The following is a 22,796-nucleotide window of genomic DNA, read 5'->3' as shown; positions in this document are numbered from 1 at the left end:
ACATACCGATGTTACACTTTAAAAAAATCTTTTTTGTTGTTACACTTTGAAAAAATTCGACTTTGTTGTTTCATTTCAATAAATTTTTTATTTTTGTTTCACTTATATGTGTTGTGCATAGAAGTTGCGTTTTCATTCTCGGACATTCATATAATATATATGTCACTCTAGTTCTCTTTCTCCGGTTTTTTTTTCTTCTGTCGTGTACTCGTGGTGCTATGGCTTTCTTTTGCTATGTATGTTACATCATCAGGATCTTTGACAATTATGGAATCCATGGTGAAAAAGACCCAAATCAAATCGGATTTAAGGGTTAGCAATTTTATTTTAAAATATTTCAATGTTTTTTCTCTCTTTCTGCTTATTCGCTCTCTCTCTCTCTCTCTCTCTCTCCCTCTCCTTCTCTCTCCCTCTCTCTCTCTCTCTCTCTCTCTCTATCACCCTCACTCATGTCACTCTACCATTTTGCGTTGTCGTTATTATTTTCAGGGTGGGTGCGGGAATGCTTTTATCAGTGTTTGCTGTTTCATAATTTAATGTCGGAAAGAAAAAGGACACGTTTTGCCATTCGTAAATCATTCGATGGATTGCGATTCCACAAGAAAATCTCCGATGAGACCAAACAATACACACACACATAGACGGTTAAGAGAGCGCGCTCACGCGCACACATTTTCATGTCTTATCGATGACACGTACATTCGGGATCCCCATTCAGCTCTCTCTCTCTCTCTCTCTCTCTCTCTCTCTCTCTCTCTCTCTCTATCTTTTTAGCCACAACTTTCAACCGGACCCAATAAAATTGCATCCATTCACACACAAATAATATAATAAATTGCCAATTCTAATTCGTGTTTGCTGTTTTATCAGAAACAAATGACGATTTGCGTACCCAATTTTCACCAAACCATACCTCCTCCCTCTGCTCAATCGTCCCATATATAAGATTCTGTTTACTATCGCTCTTACTTAAACTCATAAAAAATCATAAAAAAATCCCCATTTTTTATTGTGGTCAAGGAAATATGGTGTTATGTGCAATGCAATTAATTTTACGGAGCTTTTCCACAATCCGTTGTTTTTCTCTTCGCCTCTTTTTTTCTCTTTTACTCTCTCGCTCTCTCTCTTTCGCTCCCTCCCGGCGAGAGTGCACAAAATATCCAAACAAAATAAATGATCTATGAGGGTCGAAACGCTTTAAATGTTACACAACCGACTACCTGTAAAGACTCCATCTAAACTCCCGAAAACTATTGGACTACAAAAATTTATACATTTACTACATAACTACATCGTATAAATCATGTTCATGTTTTGTTTTGCTTTTTTCGCTCGCTCGCTCGCTCTTTCTCAACCAGAGTTTGTTTTTTGTTCGATTCAACGATTTGCATATATATTGAATTTATGAATGTACACTGTACACACATACACTCAAATATAATAAATACGAGGTTCAATTTCATTACAACACAATAACTGCAGTTAGATGAACTCGATAACCCTCTCCGGTTCTAATTATAAGGTGAATAAATCATGAAATGAAATCGAAACCATTTCTCCTCGTAATTTGCTGGATTTCTCGTTCACATTGTTAGTGTATGTGTTTGCGCGGTTCTTTTTATTGAAATGCATTTCGAAATCAATCAGTCGAACAGAGTCGAATTTCGGTTTGAAAACCCAGCAAAAATATATTTATGGCTTTGAATTTGAATTTTCCATGCGATGACCTGACAATCGATCTTTTCCCTTTAAATACGTTTAAACGCCTGCTTTTAATAGTTGATATTAGTGTGTGAGAGGGAGAGTGAGTGAAAAAAAAAAGTTTAAATGGATTTTGCTTCGTTGCTGAAATCGAGTTGCATTTATTTAGAGTTTGCCGGATATCCCCCGTCGACCAATATTGATTTTTCATGCTGCGTTCGGGAAATTCTTAGTAACAATGAACATTTTAAATGCTTCGAACTTCCCGTCAATATTTACGAGTGAGCTTGTGTTGTTGTAGGCTTTTACACACAAAATGTATTGAATCAGTCTATTGTATGGGCATCAGCGAGCTGGGTTCAAGTATCCCATAACGGTAGTAGAAACACAGCAGCCACATACCGAAGCGATTATTTTCGTCCAGACGATGATATGTAAAACGGAAATCGTTCTAAGCCAAAGCAAATATGTGCTAAAAATTTATCGATTGCCCGGTTATGAATGTTTCGGAACAGTCAAATGCAAAGTGTATGCGTGTACATGATGGAGTCGACGTAAGCGATTTGGCTGAAAAGTGAAACGACGCCTGTGTCTTTCCGTTCGGTTTGCTCGTTCGGACAGTGAACGGAACAGTGTTTGTGATCCCAAACATTTGCAAATTATTATTAAAATTACGTGAATAGTCGATGTTGTTGGCTTGAACCAAAACTACCATCTTCTTCGCCGTCACCGTTGCTGCTGTCGTCGTCGTCGTCGTCATCGTTGTTCACATTATTTTCGAGGTGTAAGAGAGAGAGAGAGAGAGAGAGAGAGAGAGCGCGCAAGCGAGTGAAGTTACGGAATGAGCGAGAATACTGTGTTTTACAATGCATAAAACATCAGGCACAAAAGAAGCGAATAAAATGCAGAAGCCAACAAAAAAGTGCTAAGCTTTTGGGTGAATTCACACATACACGAGCTTGGACAGCAGCAGTCGTAGTCACTGCCACAAACTGCCCTAGAGCCTTCATCACCGCAGCCCCGAAATCGTGTAAGAGATGGCTGAGCTAGTTTCAAAGTGAACGCAGGCGGACACAGCTCTTCGATACGGAAATTTACACAACATCGGAGACAGAGAAAGAGACTGAGAGAAAGAGAGAGAGAGAGAGAGAGAGAGTGGAGCACAAAAAGGGGGAATCAACAAAACTAGAAAGAAAATTGTACGTAAATTCAAAAGCAAACATGAGAACCAAGGAAAAAAATTATATTTAAATTAATAAAACGTAATGGAAGCAATTTTTTGTTCGTGCTCTCTCTCTCTCTCTCTCTCTCTCTCTCTCTCTCTCTGTCTCTCATCCAGTGGTGCTTCTTTTTATGTGCTTATTTTCATTTTCTGCCCAAGCTAATGGTAATACACATAGCACTGTTAACATCTACATTTATGAATTTACAATAGAAATACATTTGCATTTCTCTTGTGAGACTCTTTCTTTGTGGCCGTTCCTTGTTCGCTTAAAAATTCGTCGGAATTAATTACAATTTGATAAAGAAAATTTCTATGGTATTTTTACATTATTCCAGCGGGTTTTTTTTCTCTTTCTCTCAGAATCATCCACGTATTCTTTCGTCGACTATGTTAATGTGTGTCGACCTCGGTGGCCTAGCCAAACACAGTTGGACGCGTGTATTCACTTTTTAGCAATAAACGAAGAGGAAAGTGTGTCCATTGCGTTGACTCCCCAGAATTTTAATCAAGCCAAAATTTTCATCAATTTTCTTTCACGTAGCAACACTTCAATAACTCTCACTAGACGAATTTAAATTCAGTTAAGAACCATATGAAATGATCGAATGTTTGCACATTCTCAATTGTCATGGCATTTTGTTGGGAAATTCGTATAGCGAAACTGAAATACTTATTATTTTAACAAAGTCTATGTCCTAATTTCCACAATACATCCGACACCATACACAATTGCGACAAACAATGGCGAGTCGATAGAATGAACTCCGAAATTCGTCGAGTGTAATTATAATTTCCTTATTTCGTCCTTTTCACTTTGCGGCTTCTTGGCCGCGCTGTAGTTGGACGAACAACATCGCAATGAGTGTAACCGCGCTCAGTACGTATCGCATTCAAAATAAATAACAAATGGATGGCAACACCACGAGAGAAAAAAATGCGTGTTAAGGGAGCAGTATCGAAAATGGTCTAACACAAAAAATGCCCCCTCATAAATCAACCAAAATGTTTTTGAATTAAACAAGATACCAAAGTTATTTGCATGCCATTGCTGTGTGCGATTGTTGATGTGGTGGCAAAGATGATTCAAGCTTTGTTTCGAACTTCGAAGAAAAAATGTCTCTTTCATGCATTGTATTCACCTAGGTATTCACAGAGTGAAGTGGCAAAGCTTCTTTTTTCAGAGAGAGAGAGAGAGGAGGTGAAATGTCGTATCTTATGTGATGGTTTCTTAGTACCTTCTCTGCAAGGCAATTGATTTTTGCATTGTACACAGTATTTAGCTGAGTGAAGTGAAAGTTGCATTTAGTTGGACTTGCAAAATCCTCCGGGATCATGACAACGATAGAGAGAAAATGTTGTGACTGCACCCATTTCAAGAAGTTGTCAAAATGGAAAAAGTTCGTCGCTCGAAGCGTATTCAGGGAGATGCGTGAATGTTTGAGAATGGTTTCGGTTTCGCTTCTCTCTTTTTTTTTGTCATCTTAATTGGCAGCCAGTAGAGTAACCACATTTATGCGGTTGAAATTTTGAAACCATCATCAACGTTAAATCCATATCCATGCAATTATTGGTGGTATATATGTGTGCTGGCAGAGTACAGTGGATCAACAAACATCCAATGGATACGGATGAAAACTCAACCACTAAACGTAATTGCAGCATGCGTACGTGAACACACACACATCCATATTGCATGTTGATATAACAAACTAACAACAACCATCTCTCTATCTACAACAAGTAAAACTGAAACTGCACCATAACGTCAATAGATTGGCATGGATTGGCATGGATCGGACTTCCATTAAATGTGAGCACAGTGTAACGTACGAGGACCTGGGAAAAAGAGAGTGGCAGAGTGAGCGTGTATGTGCCAAAAACATCTATGTGCACTGTGCAGTGTGCACCAAGCAATTAGTTTTCGATGAAATATTAAAAAGTTTTTCAGTTAATATTCGGTAGTTAGAGATAAAGTGCGATGAAGACGATGAACAAAAACGGACATGGTTGCCTGATAATACCAAGGTAGAAGAAACAGTTAAGCTTCCATCATCATGAACAATTGCAAACGATTGAGCGGTTCCACATTCCGTGAGCTCTTGTGTACCGTCGAATGGATCGTGATTTGATGAGACTTAATTTAGATTGAATGTGTGGTTTTGGGCACGGCACATGAACAATCTCGTTAGAATTCGCATCGCCTTTCGACAACGAAATAAGTCTCAAATTGCGAATATTCTGGCAATTCGGGCGCTTTTGCCAATGAATTGATGCTGTTGCCAAAATGTTCATGAACAAACTCACCCATAACTTTTCGCATATCAACGAAGTGTTCGGTAAATTGAGCACAAACACAACCATTTCATATATGATCTGTTCCAACACACACACACACACATAGATACAATATTTTCCACGCTGTTGGTGAAGATTCACGCACGCACCCAGCAAAATTCGAATGGAAAAATAAGCAAAAAAAACTTGTATAATTAAATTCTCTGTCTCTTTCTTGTGAGACGATGGCATCTCATCGCACACACATTCGAAGCGAACGTTAAAGGTGCAACATTCAGCAATACCGAACATAATATTCTATATAGATAGATAATATTCGATGGGGTCTGAGCCATTTGTTTTGTTATGTGTGCATAAAACTTTTATAACATAATAAATCCAATGGGCAAAATTGAACGACGAACTTCCCCGGCTCCTTCGGAATGTATCTCGCCACGGATGAAATTTATGAAAATCAAAGATACAAGCCAGCGACCGGTCACGTAAAATTATAACATAATTGCCATTTATATGCAAAAAGTTCACCTTAAAAACTGTACACTCCTATACAACATATATACAGAATATCATTTTATGATTGTGTCGACCAATTCATTCGAAAAATTTACGACACATCCAACCGGGGCCAAAATGAGTAGCAGCTCTTTTACGTTATCTGTGTACGAAGAAAATTGTGTTCAATTTGGTGTTCACCTTTAATTATCTCTTGTTATTTCATTTTGAAACTGTATTCGTTCGATTTGTCCTTACCTGTTCGATGTACGACACTGGAACCGGATCGATCTCGATTGAGTTTAATTTTGCCTCGTTTTCTCTACTCTTCTTCAAGCAAATATTTTTTTCACCATCATCAGCAGAATCACACTCAGTGGACGAAACAATTTCAATTCAAACTCTCAAACTCAAGATGAAATGGTATGGAATAATGTTAGCCTTTTAACAATTGCACAAACGTAGGGGAGAAAAAAATTGCTGTTACAGCTCTTGAGACTGTGTGCACTTTTTCCGTGTGAATTGTAATTGTCGCGTATAACAAGTAACACTCAAATAAGTACAAACGGACAATTTAACACGAACTCATGGAACAAACAGAAAATATTTGGCCGGCGCTTATGCAAGTTGACACATCAACCGGATGTATCGTAAAATGTATACAATAGCAAACGGTAGATGTATAATGGCAAGAAAAATTGCGATGCAATCGAATTGTAGCACATAAGTATGGTTGAAATAACGAGACGAGTAACATTTCGCTCGATTTTTCAAAAAGCAAAAAAGCCTTTTTGCTGGTAACTTACATCTTTCTGTTGTATTATTGCAACAAGTTCGATTGAATTGATGTGCTGATAGACAAAGTTTCGACAGTGGAAATTGTTCATGCTGTTTCGTGGAATAGATTTGATTTTTGTTCAGGCCGAAACTTTTCCCATTCAATTGCTAATTGAGCTGACATTTTCCCATTAGATTTTCATCTAATTTTCCCATTAGATTCTTCTCCGATGATTTGTTGAATGAACTTGAAATATACTTTGCTAATGAAACCAGATAGAACCGTATGACTTTTTTGTAACTGAAATGGCTACTGAATCGGTAACATTGTAATCTTTATGACATCGCATTGTCGAATACAAACCCAATGAAAATTCTTGATATCATATACCGAATCGCATTCTATCATTTCGCACGCTCATTCACTCAGTCACCTATTGAGCTCTCGTTTTCGAGTCAAATGAAATTCGGTTGTTGGATTCCATTGCTGGCGCTATTGTTTTCACCGATTTGATTTCATGCGTTCTTACGCCTAGATGCGTAGATATTTGATGGCTTGTGTCGCGGTTCAAAAACAAAGAAACACCTACCTATACACATTGTTGTGGAGTGTCTGCGAAAGCGAGCGCGAACGCCTCCTCCGTTCGTTTGTTCGTTCGTTCGCTTCATAAAACCAAATTACTGTTTTGCGATCCATTTATGGCTGTTTTCGGTTATGTTGCCAATAAAAATGAAACATGAAACTTGGTTTTATGCTTAAATTTTATTTATTATTCGTAAAAAAAGGACACAATTTAGTTAAGTTATTATCTAAAATGTACAAAACTTAATTTAGAGCTTCATTTCCGTTGGAAAATACGTCAAGTAAAGATGTATATTTTTTCTTGCTTTCTTTATTTCTCTACTGCTTGCTCGTATTTGGGGTGTATAATTCGTGTATATGTATGTATGTGTGTCTGTAGTTCGGCTTGGCACAGCCAAAAATTCGATTTTCGGTGAATTTAGACGAATCAGGCCATAAATTTGTGTGTACTTGACAGGTCGGAAAGAGTGTAAAATGTGTTTGGCATTATGGGATTTTAAGAAAATTTTACAATTCGAATAACTTTTAATAAAAAAAAGTGCACACAGAGAGAGAAAGAAGGAAAAGAACAGACACACAGTTGATTTTATGTTTATTCTCCCATTCTCTTCTTATGGGATTTTGGCTGAGCCATTCGGTCATCATTTTCAAACATATAGTTTATAGCTTCGAAGCTGTTTTTGCCCTTTCCACTCTCCCTTTCCCTCACAATCTACTCCTTATCGCGCGTCATTCATTACAACGAGAGCCGAATATTCTGCAATAAACCGAACAACCGACGCGCCCCAATAATAAACGAAACGAAAATTTCACAGCGAAAATATGCGTTCATGTAAAATAAAACAAAAAATGCTCCAATACCCACACACACACACACACACACTCTCACTCTCGAATTGGAATAATAAAAATGATTAATGACACCGGCGTCAATGGAATAATTTTACGTGAATTTCTTTTCGCGTCTATTCAATTCTCCATACGCGTTGTTAGCTTACATATGTAGTTGAACTAAAAGGCTATTTAGTTATTCTATTGTGTCTCTACGCAACACACCGTCTATTTTTATTATTAGGCTAAAAGTAGGCATTCTGCCTATTCGCTGCGATGTGAATTTTTTGCGGTGCTGCACGCGGGTTGAGAAGTGCTGAAGATTGAATGTGGGAAATGAGAGAAAGAAGCAACGAAGAAAAAAGAGAAAAGGAAGGAAGTGAAGTGCAAGTGCCAGCCGTTAGTGTGTAAGTTAGAAGCCATTTGTCGATTAGACGGAGTGTATCTCTCTCTCTCTCTCTCTCTCTCTCTCTCTGTGTGTGTGGCAACAACACGGCGTCAAGCAGGCAGGCTCTAACAAAAATTCATCACGTATTTTCCACTGTGATGGTTCAATTTTCTATCAACAAATTTCTGCTTCCGTTCAATTCGAGCGTTACGTTCTTTCTCATTCTCATTCCCACTCGCACTCTTTCTTCCATTGTCTCGCACGCAAATTTCAACATATACACACAGCACATTAGCTGGTTGGCACATTATGCTACCAACATTCCTTGTATTGTATGTGCATTGTTGCTTAATCCAAATTGATTTGAGCATTGGCTGGAAATAAATGCGGCTGCTTCGCTTTCTACCAAATCATCATCGATGGCATTAGAAGCAAACGGCGAACAAATCAAGTAAAGAAAAAAAAAACAGAAATAATAATTTAAAACTAAAATACGTATGCACTTAACATCTCTACAATCATTAATTCTTAAATAAAAATAAAGGATATCATAGTAATTATTCGATTTGATCAAATGGATAATTTTGTTGATTATGCTACGGAATAGAAGAAATAAAAAGGAAAGAACCTAGAGCAAAATTATTGTGTGTTGCACGAGCATGACGATCGCCTGCACAAAGTGGCATTGCTGACAGAGAAAAAGTTAGTGGAAGACATTTAAACGATTAGATTCGTTTGGGTTTTTTTCTCTTCTCACTCTTTCTCTCGTCACACACACACACTCTCGTTTGTTTATTCGGCGGTGTTTTTTTCGCGCTGGAAATTGTTACTGCTGTTTTTGTCACTTTTAAATTGCTGTTTCATAACGTCTTTCTTACTCTTTCGCTCTCTTGCATGCGCTCTTTCTCTCGCTCTCTCTCTCTCTCTCTCTCTCTAGTGATTGCACGTTCAGCGTGTATTTGCTGTATAAATCCAGCCGCTATTTTCCATCATTGCAAAATGCTTTGTCGATGTTACTGTGTTTTCTTTCGCCTCAGGAGCGCATCATAAAAATAATGGCGTTTGTTTGCTATGAATGAGTGCCGAGTAGCGATGTAGACGACGAAACGGGGAGTTATTTGTAAATGGGTGCAGGCGGACAGGGATGTGTGTATGTGTGTGTGTGTGTGTGTGAATACACTTTTCACAGCACGTATTCACGGCAACATTGATGGCGCGCACAATTTCGATGGAAATCGATTTTGCCAGTTCAGCAAGTGGAAATGATCGAGAAATGTTAACTTTTAATACATGCATTATTTAATTGATTTTTTTTCTCTATCTCGCTCACTCTTCGTCGATCGTTTGGGCTATAGCAATTACAAAAATGTAAAGTTTCAACGTTAAAGGTCTTCAGGTTAAATGGGCTGCATGTCAACACTTTCGTGAAAGTTAAGGCGTGGAAAAAATGAAGGAAAAAAAAATACGATATGACATGAGTAAACAATGAGCTGTTTTTTTTGGCCTCGATGCATACCCGACCGGCAATGTATTTTCATAACAATATATGGATTTATGCCTTATATGAAGTGTGAAAGACTGACTGTGAACTCAATCGTTTAACATAATAAGAACGATAATATTAAATCAAAATTCATTTCGTTATGTTTGTACGCGCAGAGCACATTGCCTTTTCTTTTCGTCTCATTCGGTTGGTTGATGTTGTCTACGCGATTCGTGTACAAGAATGTGCGGATGCTTAATTGTTTTCAGCTCATTGAATTTCACTTTGTGTTGTCAATACGAGTGGAAAATATTGCGATGGAATAGTGCGACACGCTAGAGATGAGAAGAAAAACAACACATATTTGACGAGAGTGAGAATATGAACGACACACACACACACACTCACACATAAGCTGACGAGCAGAAAGAATGAGAGAAAGACAACCATCAGCAACATGTAGAAAATCCGATGCTATAATTTGATGTGCGATGAGAGAGAGATAGAGAGAGAGCGAGAGCGCAAAACTGAACGAATTTTTTTTGCCGAATAAACAAATGGAGTGACTACGAGTATGTGTATAGCAATGCAGAGAGACAATGTAGCGCAATGCTTGAATGGAACGCAAAACATCTCTTTTCATTCATCGCACACACGCAACAAAAATACTAAGACAATCGAGCGTATGCTTATGCCTTGTGTATAACGGTGAATGCGAAAGGACGATCCAAAACGAAACGAGAAGTAAACATACAACATTTTTTGGGCTGGCGAAAAAAAAACTTTTCAGATTATTTGATTCGTTTTTTTTTGTTTCTCGTACGTTTATGTGCATTTCACTGTCACAATATTAATGCTAAATCGTTTTCAATGCTTTTCGCTAAATTTCCTCTTTACGCCGCGCGCTATTACTTCCACATAATATTGTGTACGACTAACAAATAAACTGCATGTACTCATCGAAAAATAGGGAAAAGTTATAGGGAGAACAGAACAAAAAAATAAGTACAGATTCGAAAATATAGCACCAAAAAGCACCCCATATATCTATTTTATTTACACTTAAAATATATCTAAAGGAAATTTTGCGAAATGAAATGAAAAAGGGAAATAAAAATGGATTCGCAAACCACCACACGACTCTTTTGCTTTTCCATTACCTTGCTCGCGCGCAATCTCTCTCTTTCTCTTTTCCCTCGAACTTTTTCACTTTTCCGTTTTCTCTCTTTCTCTTTCTAAGCCCAGCGTTACAATAGAGCTTACGGTGGAATGATAAATTTATTCAGTGACAAATTACTATTCAAATAGGAATTGAAATTTCGGTGCACGAAACTCGCACGTAAAACAAAAAGTTTGCATTCGTAATTTTCCAGTTTAATGTGAACGGGGAACAGGACAATGGAAAGTCGTGATGCAGAAGATGAAAAAATGGGTAAACAGAAGCAGGTTTTTGGCATCTGACTTCCTTTTTTCTTGTTGTGGTTGTTGCAGTGAATAATTCGGCAATTGTTTGAGATTCCTAATTATTTTCCTGTTTAACGTTTTTAACCAGTTTGAGATTGCGTCGTTTGGTTTTTCAAAGTCAAAATGACATAATGAATTACAATATTCGAGGGTGTGAGTTGGAGTTGTTATTCTCTTATAATCTAGTTTCATGGACAGCAAACATTACATGTCAATCATTTCGATTCTTTTTTTTTCTTCAAAATTATTTGATATTGTAAATTGCCATGTGTTTGGTATGTGCAATTTGACATGAAATATGAGTTGTAGTTACATCAGATAGTGATGTGTGTTGGAGACAGTCGTCGGCAACATTGTATACGGGTTGAATTTGGTGATTGTGTGTATGTTGTATGCAGTTAAGCCGGTATTGTGATGATTCTGCTGTTGCACTTCTAATTTGTGTGAACATAATTTAGTGACAGGATTTGATTGCAAATATGCTTAGCCTATACTACTAACTCTGCACCGTCTCTCTCTTTCTCTCGCTCTCCTCCTCACTCGTTCACTCCTCTTTCTCTCGAAACTGACTACAGTAATTGAATATGATTAACCGACAAAGGGAAATTGTGCGTACGGAGCTGGGAAGTAGCCGGGAAATGCGGCGGCCGTTGGTTGAACGATCGGTAAGGATTGTGTTACATATGTGGTTAAAATGGTTGGAACAACGTTCGTCGAAAAAAGTGTTGTGTACGCTGTTTTCGCGCCGAATGTTAATTTCAAGATTTTACTTTTTGTTTCGGTGACCATCGTTTGCGTTACGATTGGAGCTGTTGTAATTTGGAATTGTTGCGGTTGCTGAAATAGTGGATTGATTGGTGGCGGTGGTATTGGCAATTGAGGCAATACTGATGTACCAATCTCGTATTCGGTTTTGCTAACGGTGGCAACAGGTCGGGATATTGTACTAAATGTAGTCGATAAACCGTTGAACACGGGTATTGTGTGCGATTCGTACACGGTTTCAAGTTTAATGACCGGCTTTGATGTGGTTATTACGCTGGGGAATTGAGCCGCTGCAGCCGGATTCAAAAAACGTAGCAATGCCAATTGCTCAGGACTCAAATTTTGCATCAACGGATCCGACGATACTGATGTCGGCTGTTGTTGTTGTTGTTGTTGCTTTTCAAGCAGCGACGGAGTGACTGATTGTTCGGTTGGTGGTTTATTTGAAATTTTCTTCTTTGGACGCAAATGACCTTCTGGAATGTTTGATTTATCTACTTCGGATAAATCAAACGATGAACCAATATTGGCCAAATCCAAATCGTCGGGTAGCTCATGTCGTACCGCATCCTCTTCATCATGCTCATTATCATCGCCGAAATCCAATTCCAAATTCAACTCCGAACCGGCTTCATCCAATTTACTGTTGAATTCCTTTAGTGCTTTCGTTGGATTGAAATGATATGCGTCAATTGGTGGAAGAGTTTTTGTGGCTGTGACGATACGTGTTACCAAATATGTTTGGGTGAGTGTGTAGCTGGTTGCATTGCCACCGCCTTGATGCAACACCGGCAATATATGTGTTTTGAGCATCGTTTGTGTTGTGCTGAATGTTTCGGTAAGAGTTTCAAGTGGTGGCGTTTCAATGTCAGATGCCAAAATGAGCGGCGGCAATGTGGCAATGCTTGAGTCCAGTAAATTATTGTCACGATCATAGTGTGCGGTTGTAGCGAGAATATTTTCAGTTAACGGCCCCGTAATTGATGAGGTGACGGTCGGTTCAGGGTCTAGTGTTTTCTCGAATGTCGATGTTACGGTCACATATCGAGTGTTTCGAACAGATCCAACCTGGAAAAAATAATGGTTTTTTGTTCATATTCATTTAAGTAAAAAAAAATTAATTAAACAAAACAATATTTCGCAAAGAATTAGACAATTCACTTTTTCTAAGCTCACCTGATAAGTGTATGGTGATTTTATGGTGGCAATTTCGTAGTAAATATCTTTGAAATCGGCTGGTGTTGAGATTTCCACTTTTAACGTTTCAACGGGCAATTTTTTGCTCACAATCGAATTGTCCAGTGTTTCGGTATCGTCAAGAACGTCGCCGTTCACCGATCCGGATGAATCGAGATCGGTGTCGGTGTCGGTGACGGAATGTGAATTGGCTACCGCGACTCGATCTTGTGCATCGTCCGGCACTTGGCTTTCGCCATTTTGCTCTTCATCGGCGTGATATACAGGCGATTCATGTGCTGGAGTCACAGCCTCGACATGCGGTTGCAAATCGTCTGAGCTTTGCTTTCTGATTGTGACTCGCGGTTTTGGTGAAGTTTTATATTGCCAACGACCTGGTTGTCGGTTTAATTTGAACTTGTAAAAACTGGATGTTGTTTCTCGGTCTTGTTGCTGTTCAACGGCACTGGGTTGAATTTTCGGTTTGAAGCGTCGTGTATAGCCACCGTCATTGTTTGAGTCTTGTTGCTGTTGCTGCTGCTGCTGCTGCTGCTGCTGCTGTTGTTGTCGTTGTTGCACGCTTGATTCTTTCAGCGGTGCATTTTGTGGCTTGAAGCGGTTAGCTTTGTTCCGACGATTTACATAGGCAGTCGACGTTGATGGTTCACTAAATACAGCCGACACTGTGGTTACTTCAACACTTCCTGATGCGGGTCGATTAAAGCGGCCACTGTGAGAGAACGAAAAGAGAGGGAGAAGGAGAGAGATTAAATTTTCTGGGCTGTGGAGAAATTCTCATGGGAAATCGTGTTGAATTTATTACACGTATTCCGAAGCGTTCATACCTTTTTGGGGATTTGTTTGTGTTACGATTTTTCTTGTAAGATGATGGAGTGACAGCGGCTGGTGTTGTAACTTCAACCGAAGCTGATGATGATCCATCGGTGTATTCGGTGTCCTCTTTTTGAGCAGATGACGATGGCCGATTGCTGCGGAACCGATTTTTAAAGGTGTTTGACGAAACGGCCGGACGCCTTGAGTTACGTACGAGATTTTGTTTAGCCGAATTTCCATAGATTTCGTCAACCTCTTCGTTTTCAACCGATGCCGAAGATGTTTGCTGTTGTTGTGGCTTAGCAGCCGACGTTGATTCGACGACATGCGTCTTCTTTGGAATGTGCGGTGCTGCCGTTTTCAAAACACGTAACGAATGGGTTGGTGCAATTTTCGGCTTATTTCCATTGCCATTGCCATTGTAAATGTGCGAGGTACTTTGCAAAACTTGTGCATATTTACCGGAAATGTAAGTGCCAAGAACACTTGTTTCGTGTACAGTTGTTACACCTGAGACACACATACGAACAAATGAACAAATATTAATCCTTTTTCGAACACACACGCATACACTCGCAATGCCATGCATATTTTATATGATTATTTCCGATTATTTGCTATAGATCTTACCGTCTTTGTTGACAACCGTGCCACCCAATTTCGTAACCAAGCCGGTTGGATGAATGTCATCGCTACGTGGTGTTGCTACTTGCGATGGATGCACTTTTTTATTATGCTCTTGAACGGTACGTGATTTCAGATTGTATTTGGAATTTGGGATTTTGTTATTGGCTGGCAGACGATACGTTTCTTCAGTAAGTTCGCTCGGTTCACGTGACAAAAATTCATATTCCGGATCGTTAATGTTATTCTCGACTGGAGTTAGCTGATCCAAATCTTCGCTGGTGTGAATCTCAACGACTCTGCCGTGAAAAAGTGAATAAATTCATTTTGATTTAATTTACAAACGCACAAAGAACAGACAGTGCAATTTTACTATTATTTTCCTGCCTAGATACTAATAATGGTAATGAGTGCGAGTGGTGAATGAATGAAAATGCGTTGCGTTTCGTTCAAAGAGTAACGCAACAAAGAAGAGGAAAAAATGATGAAACAAAAGTGAAAAATATATTGAATTATCAACGCACGATTCGGATGGCGAAACACCGCCGACGACTTCCACGCGACTCGGCAAAATGGCTGAATATGCGGGTGAATTGGCGCCGCTGCCGTCGATCGCTTCCACATGTACAACCGATGATTTGGCGGGTGATTTTTTGCTTTCATCAATCACTTCAACATGACTGGACACAATTTGTACCTTTGACGATGGCGGCTTCGATGGTGCATTTTGCGATGGTGCGGCCAAATTAGCTGCTACAACACGAACAACACTTGACAATTGCTTCGTCGACTTGGCTACTGGTTTTGTAGGCTTAATTTCCTCCTTGGATTCGTCGGTCGTTTCAGTTACGGGCTTTGTCTCAATCACCGGCGTTGATGATGGTGGCACCTCTGTAATCGACATCGCTTTTGGTGGTACTGTTTTTTGACGGAGAAAAAGATGGGGAAATAAAAAATGATTTAAAATCTTTTCAAGTTGATTGATTGAACGACCAGAAGAATAGAGAAGAAGCAACCGACCGAAGAAAAAAAATGCCGGCATGAAATCAAGGAAAAAAGAAATAATTATCTTAAAGTTAGCAAGCAATTCAATTTCCTTTTTCATTAGCACGGCGAACAATTTAATTTGAGCACGAAATGAATACACATAGTGTGTACGCCGATGCACAATGACTCGGTCGGCTCTTCTCCTCCTGCTACTGCGACCGCTGCTGCTGCTGCTGTTAATGTTGCTCTTGTTTGCATTGCGCCATGGAAAAAAAGATCCTATTGCTCGTTTTTTCCCCGAAATTACTTTGTTGAAACTGCTTATTTTAATAGAGCCAAATAGAGTGGTTTTACAAGGAGTTGGGGTTTTTTCGGTTTCGTTTTTTTCATTCGAAACCTTTCTCCCATCGAGAGACAGAGAAGAGCGCATTCGGTATACTTGGGTATAATACAGTACACACACAAATCGACAAAACTCACCTGGTGGCGGAGCACTTTGCGGCGAAAATACCATTACCGTATTACCAATGGTCGTTGTAAAATCTAAAAATCCGTAAACAGTTTGCGTGACTAAATTGGATGGCGTTTGTGTTACGTGCTCGGCTGCTGTACAACAACACGCACTTCCTAGTGCTGTGTGAATGGGCCGTCGTCGTCGTCGTCGTCAGCACGTCAATATCAGGTGTAAGAGAAAGAAAGAGATGAATAAATAAGAACACAGAATGAGTGAGTGTGCACTGTGCACCGACGGAAATCAGATTGACTGAATGCAATTTAGTTTTTGTGCCCCCCCTCGCTTTGCTCCACTCTGTGTGTAAGGAATATTGTAAGCATATTTTGCAATGCAGATTTCGTCGACTAGATAAAATTGGATTAATTGCTTTTTGCTTTCATTTTGCTCCTTATTTATTTGCCGTTTGATTTTGCCTCGTTGATTATGCGAGCCAACATCAAACAACAAATCAGCGCAAAGCAAATGGAGCGCACACACACATACACGAAGCGAAAACAATTGTGATTTCGAAAGGGAGCGAGCGATTTTCCAACATTGCATTCATTCGATTCATCGTTCGGTTGCCTGGCTGGCCCAATCAACGGTCGACAGAAAATTCATATTATATGTATATAGAAAATAGAAAATTGCAAATAATTTTATTTACCTAATACTAAAGCTAGCGAGAAATGAACGCTTGTCGAACTCATCCTGTGTAATTGCACACACTTATCAATAAATTACGGCAAACAATTTGAAAGATGAACAAGCTGAACCTTTCAAATACAAAAACCGTTCGTTCACGTTCTAATCAAGGGATCAAATATTTGAATTTCCCTGTGTTCGTTCTGTTTGTTCAAAAACTCGATTCAATCGAAACAATTAATTATTTATGATTCGATTCCTTTCAATTCTGCAGATACAAATCGATGTGTCGACAAAATAGCTTGACTAAATGCGTTCTTGGAATCTTTTAAAGTACATTTCATCAGAAGATGATTTTCGCCAATGATTTCATTCTTTTTTCTGTTTCATGAGCTAGAGAGAAAAACATAAAAAAAATTATCAAAAAAAAACTTATCCATTTGAATGTCGAATATTCGGCATATGTCATGTGAAACAAACGGTGTGGTTCGCTTACATCTTTGGTGGAACAAGTTTTACGGCGCATAAACTGTTGTCGATTCAATCTATAAATGGAAAAAAAAATAGGAAAAAGAAATCGATTAATGAAATGACAAAGAAAGGGCGACCGAAAAAATTCAGTTCGTTTAAACGAATTGAACCTAAAAATACTCGATTTTTCTTTTAAATCGAAAAATGAATGTTGTATGGAAATTTTTGGATGCGAACAGGAGCATAAATTGAACCGTTTTAACGCATTTATTGTCATTTTTTCCTGTTAAATGTAGCAATACAATTTATTAGCATCCACAGACTGTAGACTACAGTCAATCATCTTTTTCCAAAGGAAAATTGAACGTGACGATAAATTGAATTTGCATTGGATTACATCATCCTTACCCTCGCCTCCAAATTTACATAAATTATTCATGAAACGAAAAATTATTCGTGTGCCATTTGATAAATTGACCGTCGAGAGCTGAACTACTGCGTGCTTTTTTGCAAATTGAACAGAGGTAGAGTGTGTGTGTGTGAGAGAGAGAGAGAGAGAGGGAGAGGTAGTGAGTTGTAGTTTCCCAAACATATCCAGTTAATGATATCAATTGAAAAATCGATAAATCCCTTGCAGCTTTTGGCTTTTTTCATTAGCAATAGTATACCCATTACTTTGCCGTGTGAATGCTTTGCATATTTTCTATTGATAATAATGGGTAGTTTTCAGGCGGATGCGTGTCTGTGTGTGTGTGTGTGTGTGTGTGTGCCATAGAGTCAAAAGCGTACATATCGCGCGCATGTATTGAAAAATAGTGTGGTGCCTACTTTCCGTTACCATTACAGATTATTCCAATCTATTCAGCAATCATAAAATAACGTTTGAACATATTTTTCACAACATTATTTAGCGAATGATTTCTGCATCAATTTTTGCCCATTGATTTTGTCGAAATATTTTTAAAATTCGTGCTATGACTTGTTGCTCGTTGCCAAAAAAAAAACATCCACATTAATACTAGGGGTTTCACGCAAACTCGAAGGCCGAAGATTTTACTAAATAGCTGGAAATAAAACCATTTTATGTGTAAACTATAGATATTGCTTCTTTTTATTCATAAACTCGAATTTTTTGAATCTAAAAAGTCTGGAAGTGGGTTTTGGTGGATCCTCGAGATTATTCAAAACCGCTCCTGGTTCTGGAAGTGGATCCTCAGGATGGACCAGGGCATTGTCAAACCCAGTCTGATCCATCCTGAAGATCCACCAAAACCAACTTCCAGAACATAATTTTCAAGGTGAATGTTGAAATATTTCGAAATAATACGAATTTTGGTGAATCCCAGAGAATGTGAGAGAAAAGAGAGAAATATTGAAATTTTAGATGAATTTTAAGTTGCGTGAAACCCCTAGCATTAATATCGTTGTTTTTGTTAATTTTGAATAAGAAAAAAAACAACCGAATGTCACCGAAAAAAAAAATGTTTATGTTTGACAAGGTAATGCGCTCGCGATTAAAATGAATTCTCCAGAAAATGAACACTAAACACGACATTCGGCTAATGGCTACATGTAACACACGGAATAAATATGGACAAATGTTGTTTGTTGGTGGGTGTTTTTCAGTAATTTCCACCAGATTGCTTGTTTGCCTTTTTTTTCCCTCAGTATTGTCCGCATGGTACAATGGTGTGGTCACCATCGAAAAATTAGCATACAAAACTTCCATAATTTATTGTGAAAACACGTAACAATTGTTTGTTTATTTGTGAAACAATTATGTTTTCTAATCAAATGAAATGGAAATGGCCAATGTGCATAAATCGATTCATACTCGTTTACTTTGTCACTGATGTATTATGCAACAATACAAAATCCCTTGTGCAAATCATCAGGAGCCGCTCTCGAGGTCGCAAATTCGCGCAAGCACCTAACGCCCGCGCTTTCACGCGCACTCACTTTTCTCACCTTCTCTAATTTCAAACATGCATCGTATGTGTGTGTGTGTGTGTGTGTGTGGTGCTGGCCTGAGGATGCAACGACCATTGCACTGCTACAACATTTACAAATCATTTGCATAATCGGCATATATTTAATTAACACGGAGGGGTGCGAGCGCACGCGTGCGCGCATCAAATAAAATTTACATCAATCGGGCTGCGATGATCGAACGAAATATTGAAGTTCGGTCACAAGTTACAGGAAATTGGCGTCGTTGATTTAACCACATCAGTTAGCTATTTTGCTTCTGTATTGACACTTCAAGTTCATTTGGTTCTGTATTATTTGGACATGCCGTCCAATTCCTTATCAGACACACCCCGAAATTGCGAAATTCGAAGAAAGTCCATTACTTTGTTGTTTTGAATTTGGCATTGGCGCTTCGAACATGAGAGTATGCACTGTACAGTGTACACTGTACAGGTCTCATGTGCACATATTATGGACAAACAGAATGGTAATAATGGACAGCCATTGTGCAATCCAATTAGCACACTAAAATCGATGCAACCATCGAGACCATCTGTATATAGATCTGATTTTATGTGTATGTGAGAGAGACGCTTATTCAAAATTAATAACATCAATGCAATAATGCTGTGCATTTGGGCAAAGCCATCACTCAAGTTGCAGCCTCTATACACAGGCAAATACACGAAATGACTTTTTTCAACAAGTAAAAGCACCGAAAATTTAATGGGCCACCACTTTGGCCTTTGCTCGACCTAATCAATAGATGAAAGGCGAAGTTAAAAATTGTTTCTTCGTACATTGAAGAACAGTTATGGCCAATACGAAGTAAATTTCCTTGAAAATGAATAAAGAAAACTTAAATGTTGAAGTTTGCATTTCCACAGCAAATTTTTATGTTAAAAATATTGAAATTCTTTTGGAAAAGCAATTAATATGAATATATTTGGTATGCTTACGTGTATAGGGGAGAAAGCGAGGAAGGATGAGAGGGAGGTGGTAATGTCGAGTAAATAGAAGTCGAGAGGTAAATTTCATAATTCTATCTCTTGAACTATTTTCATAAATATATGTATGTGTGTGCGCTTCGAAAATGGATGGCAAACTTTTTGAACATTTTGGGGCCAAGTCGTGCGTTGACACGAATTGTCGTGTATATGTAATTAAATTTTCTGTTATAGTGATATTATAAATTATGAGAACACATAAATCATGTAAACATGTGAACATAAATAGAAACGCGACGGCGATGGCAGCAGCGACAAACACATTACTGAAGTTTTCATATTTTGGCCAACATTTTCGTTTGAAATTATCATTTCCGAAACAGATTGAAAACAATGGAATGAGTAAATTGATGACTGTCGTAGTAGGTCAAATGAATGCATTGAACACGGTTTGCGCCTAAAATCTCTTCAATTCATACTTCATTGGTAGAGAACCCCGTTTCCCACCCATCATATTAAATATCAAAGATAGTTTCATTTTTCCCTCACAAAACTTCACATCAAACCGAAAGATGAAAAGCGATGAATGTGAAATACTATAATCGTTCAGATGTCGATGCTTGGATGTATATAGTTTTGAAAGCGAATGAAATGGAAGCCATTTGCCGCAATAATTTGGGTGAATTGAATTTGCGTTTCAACGACAATCGCACATGCATAAATGTTTAATGGGAACAAAGATAGGAGAGAGAGAGAGAGAGAGAGAATTGATTAATAGTTCAGCTGAGAGTTGATACAGATCTATAGTGTCGTCACGTTTGAAACATGATGACGTTTGCATATGTGCTGTCTCATAATTAAGAGTATTACTCACTTTTGTGAGTGTATGTTAGTGCGTTGCCAAGAAGGACTCAAAAACCCATGTTACAAAATTAATGATGTGTGAGGGCATGAAATGCAAAGTCTGAAGTGGCAACGGAGCCAAAACAGAGCTACTAGATATGAAAACCAATCATCATCATCATCATCATCATATCGAAGGAGTTCGTGTGTGTCCGAAGCAGCCAAATGAGAATCAAAATACGATTTCATTAGAATGTATTAATAAAGTTGCAAAAGGATAATTGTATGGAATTGGTTTTGATAACAGTGCATACGATACGATGTGCTTTGGATGTTTGCTATACAATGGCCGATAGTGATAGCGTTGGCATAAACACGTATCCATGATTATTTATTAACAATACATTTCGAACTTGAATTTGGCATGTACGGTATGTTTAGAGAGTTCGAAGCGTAATGAGTACGACGAATAGACAAAGACATAGGAGTTAGGGAGGGAGAGAGTGAGTGAGACCATACGAATATGCTAAAATACCATCCGAAGTATAAAATTTTCGTGGTTGAACACTTAGTTTTTATGATCGTTTTCGATGTTGTTCGCATTGAAATGCGCGCTTACGGACGCCCAGCCACCACACTGTTTGCAAGCATATTGTGACACAACTGAGTATGCAAATACAACGTGCTCTAACCGTCAATTTATTGATGGTCACATACACATCGTTTACCAGAGCATCAATTTCCTAGCATCGAAACTGCCGTCGCCTTCGTAGCGTTGTCGCCGCTTTTGCTGGTGCTGTTTTTACTGTTGCTTTTGTTGTGCCCCCGCACTTCAGCCGTACACATGCACACACCGTGCGCGCACTTAGGTGTTTGATTGGCAAATATTAGGGAAGAGAGCAGTTATTGCTTATTGTTCATTGCTTCGTTAAAATGTTTGTACAGGAACAACAGTTTAATTGTTGTTTGAAAATTATTTTTGGCTTCATCGCCCCAGAATACAGACACACACCACCATATCGTTTATACGAATTCTCAATGGAATCCCAGATATTATTGTGATGTTTGCAAAAACACACCATACCATCCCTTAGTGCACTCGAATCACAGCTCCGTATTGAGGCAATGTTGTAACAATGGTTACAGCCATAACAATGACACTAACCACTTTTAATTGGTTATGATATTCGATAATGTAAGCCAAAAATTACCTGGATATGAATTTGCATACCCGTACCTCATGCTCTGCCACATCGATACACATTTAGCATGTACTTGTTGTAAATGTTTCGACGATCAACGAATTCTCGACAAATTCAAGCTAATATAAACGGGTTTGAATCGCATCATTTGAACTTTTCCAAGCTAGCTTTAAAGAGAACGGTTTTGATTTGTGTGGGAAATTGTATTTTTTTTTCTTCTGGTGAATTTCCATATTTATACAAATTGGAAAGTCTTCGTAACTTTTTATCTGATCAAGACTCATAATCATTTCATTTCTGTCCAACAGTTTAACAAATCGTCATTGGATTTTCTTTTAATCCCAGAGATGAACGAAACAAATGTGCGCAAGGCAATGTGCACGAATTTTAAATATGTATTCGGGCCTTTGTCTCTAGGCAGTGGAAAAAATGGAATAAACGTGGAATTTTAACTGCTAAAATAAGCGACAATCATAACCGCGGCTCCGAATACCATAACATTTATGACCAAAAAGTTCGCTTTCAATGTTCTCTACATGCTCCTTAAATATTTGTGTCGCTGAGCATAAAAATGGGAATACAGATCTGTTACAGCAACA

At 38.4% G+C, this 22,796-nt stretch overlaps 1 protein-coding gene across 4 annotated transcripts in view; it reads right to left on the bottom strand.

Moving 5' to 3' along the window:
* Positions 1 to 7,238: 7,238 nt before the first annotated feature.
* LOC129577211 (uncharacterized) overlaps positions 7,239 to 22,796 on the bottom strand; it is a 134,863-nt gene continuing 119,305 nt past the window's right edge. For 2 of the 4 annotated variants that reach the window (XM_055463853.1, XM_055463852.1), the window contains 8 exons: positions 17,260 to 17,308; positions 16,786 to 17,156; positions 16,106 to 16,258; positions 15,163 to 15,556; positions 14,645 to 14,937; positions 14,026 to 14,524; positions 13,181 to 13,910; positions 7,239 to 13,072 (listed from right to left, as the gene is read on the bottom strand). In XM_055463853.1, coding sequence (XP_055319828.1) covers positions 11,828 to 13,072; positions 13,181 to 13,910; positions 14,026 to 14,524; positions 14,645 to 14,937; positions 15,163 to 15,556; positions 16,106 to 16,258; positions 16,786 to 16,828 — 3,357 coding nt within the window. In that variant the 5' untranslated portion in view covers positions 16,829 to 17,156; positions 17,260 to 17,308 and the 3' untranslated portion in view covers positions 7,239 to 11,827. The remainder of the gene's footprint in view (positions 13,073 to 13,180; positions 13,911 to 14,025; positions 14,525 to 14,644; positions 14,938 to 15,162; positions 15,557 to 16,105; positions 16,259 to 16,785; positions 17,157 to 17,259; positions 17,309 to 22,796) is intronic. The other 2 variants (XM_055463855.1, XM_055463854.1) reach the window with 2 other exon arrangements.

The sequence above is a fragment of the Sitodiplosis mosellana genome, unplaced genomic scaffold (genome assembly GCF_009176505.1).
Source record: "Sitodiplosis mosellana isolate CC-2019 unplaced genomic scaffold, AAFC_SMos_1.0 Smas_scaffold_6197, whole genome shotgun sequence".
In the NCBI taxonomy this organism is placed as follows: domain Eukaryota; kingdom Metazoa; phylum Arthropoda; class Insecta; order Diptera; family Cecidomyiidae; genus Sitodiplosis; species Sitodiplosis mosellana.
Note: the sequence above shows the minus strand (reverse complement) of the source record. Positions and strands in the feature narration are given on the sequence as shown.